Source organism: Buceros rhinoceros, unplaced genomic scaffold (genome assembly GCF_000710305.1).
Source record: "Buceros rhinoceros silvestris isolate BGI_N320 unplaced genomic scaffold, ASM71030v1 scaffold18943, whole genome shotgun sequence".
Taxonomy (NCBI): domain Eukaryota; kingdom Metazoa; phylum Chordata; class Aves; order Bucerotiformes; family Bucerotidae; genus Buceros; species Buceros rhinoceros.
In genome coordinates this window covers 2,150-8,825 of record NW_010405884.1, presented here as the reverse complement: position 1 = coordinate 8,825, position 6,676 = coordinate 2,150, and the positions used below count along the sequence as shown (strand labels likewise).

General features: G+C 40.9%; 2 protein-coding genes across 3 annotated transcripts in view; one reads left to right on the top strand and one right to left on the bottom strand.

The window, feature by feature from the left end:
- The window catches only part of TBP (TATA box binding protein), an 8,411-nt gene extending 6,440 nt beyond the window's left edge, over window positions 1–1,971 (top strand). Inside the window, exons 5-6 of one of the 2 annotated variants that reach the window (XM_010133899.1) lie at window positions 282–376; window positions 1,303–1,971. In XM_010133899.1, coding sequence (XP_010132201.1) covers window positions 282–376; window positions 1,303–1,382 — 175 coding nt within the window. In that variant the 3' untranslated portion in view covers window positions 1,383–1,971. Of the gene's footprint in view, window positions 1–278; window positions 377–1,302 lie in introns of both variants that reach the window. The other variant, XM_010133898.1, reaches the window with a different exon arrangement.
- Window positions 1,972–4,053: 2,082 nt separating this feature from the next.
- Window positions 4,054–6,676, bottom strand: part of PDCD2 (programmed cell death 2) — a gene marked incomplete at its 5' end in the record, with an annotated part of 3,692 nt that continues 1,069 nt past the window's right edge. The window contains 3 exons of the mRNA XM_010133900.1: window positions 4,054–4,215; window positions 4,925–5,041; window positions 6,322–6,428. Coding sequence (XP_010132202.1) covers window positions 4,054–4,215; window positions 4,925–5,041; window positions 6,322–6,428 — 386 coding nt within the window. The remainder of the gene's footprint in view (window positions 4,216–4,924; window positions 5,042–6,321; window positions 6,429–6,676) is intronic.

The following is a 6,676-nucleotide window of genomic DNA, read 5'->3' as shown; positions in this document are numbered from 1 at the left end:
AAGGCTTGCCTATGTTTCATTCTTGCTGAGCATTAAGTAGCTGAGAGTCACATCTCTTCAGATCGTTCCCCTGCACCAGAGGGAAACTGCATCTTTGTTCCCACCACTGCTCTGCCTCAGGTGTAACTGAGGTTGCCCAATACACACCCATCAGAGTGTTCTTCTTTGCTATTCCAAGTTTCAGTGAAGTCTTCATCTGCTTTGCCCATTCCTGCAGTACTGTAGATGAAAGACTGAAATGTCTGTGAGCGAGTTTAAACGCTGTCACTCTCTTCTTACAGCTACGAGCCAGAATTGTTTCCTGGATTGATCTACAGAATGATTAAGCCAAGAATTGTTCTGCTTATTTTTGTTTCTGGAAAAGTGGTTTTAACTGGTAAGTGAAGACAGTATCTTACTGCAGTAGTTCGATATAGGCTGTGTTACAGAGAACACACAATGATACCAGAGGTACACAAACTGCTAAGTACCTTCTGTTAGAGGTGGCAGTACTGAGAAAGAACACAGTACAGTGTTCTGCAGATGAGAATGCACAAAGCAAACCACAAGTTTGGCTGAGTCCACATAAGCAGTGGTCATGAACCCTAATCAAGTATGCAGGTGCCCCGGAAGCTGTAAGAGTATAGGAAATGTTTCTGGCAAAATCCAGAAGTCTGTTTCTGTGCGCTGGGTATGTGTGACTGAGCAAACTGTTCTTGACAGCTTGGCTGGAGGCTGCTGCCATTCTCCTTTGATACAGCAGCCAAAGAAGGGGAGAGTCCCAAGTTGTAACACCTCCTCAACCTCAGACACTCCACCTACACCCTTACTCTTCCTTTGTGCTGAATCTTACTATAGAGAAAACACCCGCACCAGTCTAGCAGACAAAAGCCCTGCTGTATGGCAAGTGGCAGGCCTCTGCAGCAGTCTCCATTGCCAGCGGGATGTGAACATCTCCCCCAAATGCTCATACCCAAAAAAAGCACCACCAGTTAGGCCCTTGTGCAGAACCATCCTGTGGAGCTGTGCTTTGTAGCTGGGTCTCTTGTGGAAATTATTTATAGAAAAATACCATTTGCAAGTGTAGCATAAGCACGAAGATGCTAATTAAAGTTTTACCAGTTACCAGAATAAACAGCGAGAAGGCTGGTAATGCCTGCTCTACATGAAGTGTGTATTAAAAAACAGCGGAGAGATTGTAAAAATAGGGATTTATGCATATGCGTACGTTTGATATAGCGTCGTATTCAAATAAACGTTCTAAAAGGTAAAATTAACTATTTGGCAAAAGGGACAAACTATCTTAATTCCCTCTTTTTCTAGGTGCTAAAGTACGAGCAGAAATCTATGAAGCATTTGAAAACATCTATCCTATTTTAAAGGGATTCAGAAAGACAACATAACAGTTTCTCCATCTTCCACAGAAATCAGGGGTATATTTTAAAAGGTATTGCATATGGCACAGCAGTAACAAGAGATGGACTTCCAGTGAAACTGCACCACCAGGACTTGGACTATTTCCCAGTTAGTGCCTACTTCCCTGATGTTCAAGGGGAACCGTATTCTTGATTATGTCTACTGAGTTACTGTGAGTTGCTTTACTGGGCTGTTCCTGGAGCAGTCCCTCCAAGTTTTATTTATATTCTAGCTTTTAAATAGTTTTAATGCCAGTTCTATTAATAGAAAATCTGTAAGTTGGTTTAAAAGGCAAATGCAACTGTGTCACTCAGTGTATAAACCACTTAAATTGCCATGTATATATGTTTTAACTTACTTCCATAAGACCGTGGGTTTTGTAATTTTCAGAACTTAAGCTTTTAAATTTTTTCAATTTTAAATTTCTTTGGTGCCACACACATTCCCTCTTTCCAGTGTTAAGCCAGACAGAATAAATTTATTAATGAAAATGGCTCACTGTACATATATATAATATATACCTTCCTTCTCTTTCCTCCTTCAGGTCCACATGTTCAATAAACCCTGTTTATACAATTACAGGAACTGTCTTAATGAATTTTAAAATTATCCAGCTAGTAGAGTGAAATACATGGAAAACTTTATTTAATCTGGACTTGTCATTTTGAGAGAATCTTACCAATGCTCTGGCTTGCTTACCAGCAGTCATATCCTTGGCAATGTCTAGCTTCAATATTTCCAGTATGTTAAAAGCAAAAGAGATGGTTAAAGAAGTTTGTGCTCAAGAATGTGTTGCCTTATGCTCAAGAGATGGGATTTCTGCAAGTCTTCAAATAGCTACACTTGACTGAATTGGAACAAAAGATTCCTGCTTAGCTTCTAGAATTTCTTAAAATTACTACTTTTGCATTTTACCAACTATGACAGTCTCACTATATTAGTGTTCCTGTAAAATGTCAAAGCCCTTTGGACTAGAGTCAGTGTGTACATAAACTTCCCTTTGAACTGTGCTTGAAGCTTAATGGGCTGAGAACTGAAAATAAACTGTTTTTTTTCCAGCACATTTCCAGTAATAGTAACCTCCTTTCTGTGACTTGCACATTCTTCAAAGAGCTTTTATCTAAAACTAACCCAAATGTAACCATGGTCTCTTTATTTACTAAGTTGGTGTTTCATTCTAGACAAAATGGAGTTTTGGCTGGCTTTGCTACTGCTCTGTTTGCAAATCCTGAGTGACCTTAATCTCCTCCACCCCCCCCAGTGGTGTACAGTGGTGTTTCTCCAAGTTTTCTAATAACTGGTTTCATGGATCTTACCAGAAAGCTGCTGTTTAAAAATGTAGCTTTGCCAGGCTAAGTTCCAGATAGCCAAGCAGGGCATTGCCTTCAGGGCCACACTACTCCGTGCTGTGAGCTAGAGAACATAACCGTATGACTGCCCGTGCTTTTGCAGGACCCTGAACTATTACCAGTTTATGTGCAAAACTCTTAACTCAGCGGGAAAACTTGGAGCCTTAAGTAACCGTGGGATGGTTTTCAACAAAATCAGTCAAGCTGTGCTATAGTGACTTAAGATAGGTTGTTGTTCCGTGACATGTATTAAGGCTTAACACTACCCTTTTAGAAATTAAAGTTCTGTGATGACAAAACAGCTTACATACATAAACTATTCCCTGCCTGCTTGTGTGAGCATTTCCAACATCTAAATTGGTAAAAAACTAACAGTAGGCCTAGGGATTTCATAAAATCATCTTCAGAATCGCTGGTAAGCAGACATGAGTGGTTCAAGTAGCTGAAGTAAATTCTATACTGAGACACACAAAGTTAAAAAGCTTTATCTTTTCTGCAAGTGTAGCTGTAGCTACAGGAACGGTAAAGCAACTGCCATAGTAAATTGAGCATTATTGTTTTGCTCTTCTCTTGCCTCAGCTGTATGGCAGTCGAACAGCAGAGGGCACTTACTTTTACACTTGCAGACTTAGGTACAATTGAGCTAGAAAATCTGCTACAAGCAGCAAGTAACAAGACAAACGTATTCTGGTGTGGCTGGCTTTGTTTAAACTCCCATGCAGAAATATTTTAACTCAGAACTCAGTTGAAAGTTTTAAGTCAGAACACTTAAATTTTGTGTATTTTGTCTTGAATAACCACTCAGTCAGAACATGCAACAACTGGCAAGTTAGACTGAGTGTACCTTTTGAGAAAAAAGAAGCAGATTTAAGATGCACAGTGAAATGCTAAACAGCTTTGTCTTAGCTATGACTTCTGTACACCTCCTGAGCACAAGCACTCAAGTGATCCTATAGCAGCCTGCTTTCCTCTGAATTTATGTTGCATTTTTGAGGAACACGGACAATCCCTACAGACAACCACCTAACTTCTTGAAGTTCATTCACCAACAAAAGATGCTTTCACCAGTCAAAAAATATTTTGTCTTTATTTAATCCAGAATTGAGATTTGAAATTAAATTCACTGAACAAATGCATCTGGCTTCATTACCAGGTTGAGGTAAAAGCTCCTGTGGAGCACAAGAGAGGCTGCTCCTGTTACAAGATACACAGTTACTTGTGACTGTAGTTCAGTTACCTGTTTGCAGAGATGCACTGAAACAAGGCAAGTATTGTGTTCAGGTGACTCAGCTTAGTAACTTAATGGAAGTTAAATAGAGCCTGCGGAGAAGTCTTGTTTCCATATGAACTCTTCCAGGTATTTATTTCCCCCACCGCAGTTGTCAGCACAAGTGTACACCACCAGTGTTCCCCAGTCAATGCTCTCTCCAAAGCTGTCGACCTGCAGGTGGTTCAGGAGCTGTGGCATAATCTTCAAGGAAAAACAGAGGTTTAGAGGAAGGACACAGCTCTCTGCCCTCTCCCTGCCTCTTCCTGAAGGGTCCTTCCAGTCCTTCCTTCCTCCCTGCTTCCTGTTCTCTTACACCAAAATCCCAATCAAAGCTACCAAGTAACACAGCAGCTCACATAAAATAAATTTTGAATTCCCAAAGCAGTGTAGTAGATGCAGAGGTCCTCGAAGGCACGATCCTCCTCATTTTATCTATGGAAGTTTTATTTGACTCAGCGTTGCCTGATTGGCAAGCCTCCTTCCACTTGAAGTTACCTTCATAGCTATGTTTTGCCCTTGTGTGACAATTGTATGTATGCACCATACATACGCTTCTAGCATTCTGCACAGCTGAATGCTTCAGCCAGATGTATGTCCAATTCACATCGTTAAGCCTTTCTTTTAAAAAACATACAATACCAGACTCCTGTTACTTAGCAGATGGTTCTATATTCACAAGTGCACCATTTTATGGATGGTGTAAATTATCAGATGGGAACCTGCCTTCTATATGTGAAAGTCTTACAGGAAAAAGCAGTTACAATAGTAAATAAGGGCTCTGTACAATTTAGCATACTTAGTTTGTAACAGCTTCAACTACCCTGCTCTATATACAGGCCAACACCTACACAACTGAACCCTGTTTGAGTCTGAACTACATTACCTATTATATTTAAATGAATTTACATACCTGGAATTCAAAAATCCTTTTGGCACCACATGAACAATTTGGGATATCTTTTTCTTCAGGAATATTTTCACCCGATACCCAGATTGGGCCTTCTCCTCCTCTGCAGTACCTAATAATCTGAAATAGAGCAGGAGTTTAAGTTCTTCTGTCTTCTCATCTTAGTGTAAAATTGGTATTTACTGACAAAGACAAAGCTGTAAGATGGTGCAGGAAAAGGTCCTTTAAATACTACTCATAGCAAAGTCCATACCATGGCAAAGTCTATCAGTTGCAAACGCAGCATTAGACCAAGATCCTGTCTTATTTAGAAGTGTAACTATCTGAATCATGCAAGGATTCACGCAGCATTTTTTCAATGATCCAGGGATAAATTGTGATGATTCTGCTGCTCTAATTAAGGGACCCAGAAATGCTACGTCCCATGTTTTATAGTCTCGAGCTAGAGGAAGAGCGAATTGGTAACTAGCACATAGAAGCATACAGGAAAGTCAGGAATGCAGCACAGCTCTTTCTGCTTGCAGCTCTGCATCTAAATGCACGGAGACTGTCCTAACGTCCAAGGGGTTTATTTTCAGACATTCCTCTCCTTTGTTGTTCTGTTACTACCTAAATATTTATACACAGATCAGGCATTATCAACAAGAGGACACTTAGGCAGATCCGCCACTATGGGGATGGTCAGAGAGGGAGGTGGTGCACCTACTGCAGGCACAGGAGGTAACACACCCAAAGTCTCCTACTTCATGAGTGTGCACCTTAACCACGTAAAACATGGAGATAATTCCTTCTTCCTCCACCAAGTCCATGGATTTCAGCCTGTGTTTCCTCTGAAAGGAACCAGGAACTATGTTTTTGTTTGACTATGTGGCTTCTTTCAGCATCTTACGTTATCAAGAAATAGCATGGGGAAAGATTTCTATTTTAACTAGTTGAAATTTTAAAACCATGACTAATTTATCCAGCCCTAAAAAGTGCCAAACTAACACTCCCATGCAGCTGGTGACAGTGACAGCTCCTCTTTGCAGTTTTGGTTCTGCTGAGAAGGAAAGTGAACAGGACCAAAGGCTGGAGGAGAGTGCAGTGGTTCTAACCAAAGGAGGTTCTAACCAAAGCAGGTTCTCCCCGCACCGTGTTGGCTTCAGCACCTCTGCACCTTCTCATCCTGACCAATTTCTATCTGACATAGATGAGCAGGTGCTGAATTCTTACTTCAGCATGAATCAATTCCTGCACAAAAGGAAGACTAGGATATGTTGGTTAAGGTGTGCGTAGGATGAGGAACATCCCCCCACTGCTGTTTCTAACCACAGGTACCAAAGGCAGTGAAACATTTTGCAGGTGCAGGAGGATGCTGTGCCAGAACCTGAAAGTACTAAAGCTGCCCCATGTCTTCTGACCGGCTCTGGTTCAGCATCTACTCGTTCTTTAAACATCTGGAAGATCTTGTCTTCTTCAGTCTCATGTTTCGCCATTGCTTCCAATGTCTCTTCATCTAAGGACTGAGCTGCTTCACCTAAGCGAGAAAAGACCCCCAAAGGTTACAGGCTACTGCAAAACAGCCAACAATTAAAACCAGCGTTTCTCATGTAAGGGCATTTTGCTCTCCAGAATCATTGTCAACGTAGATCACCTTTATCAGTATTTTTTTTTCTTTTTGTGACATATTAAGATTCAGTCACACACAGATCCATTTACTAGTTTTTGTTGCGTTTTAAACGCAGACATCAGTACCGGAACGCTGGAAAGGGAAAG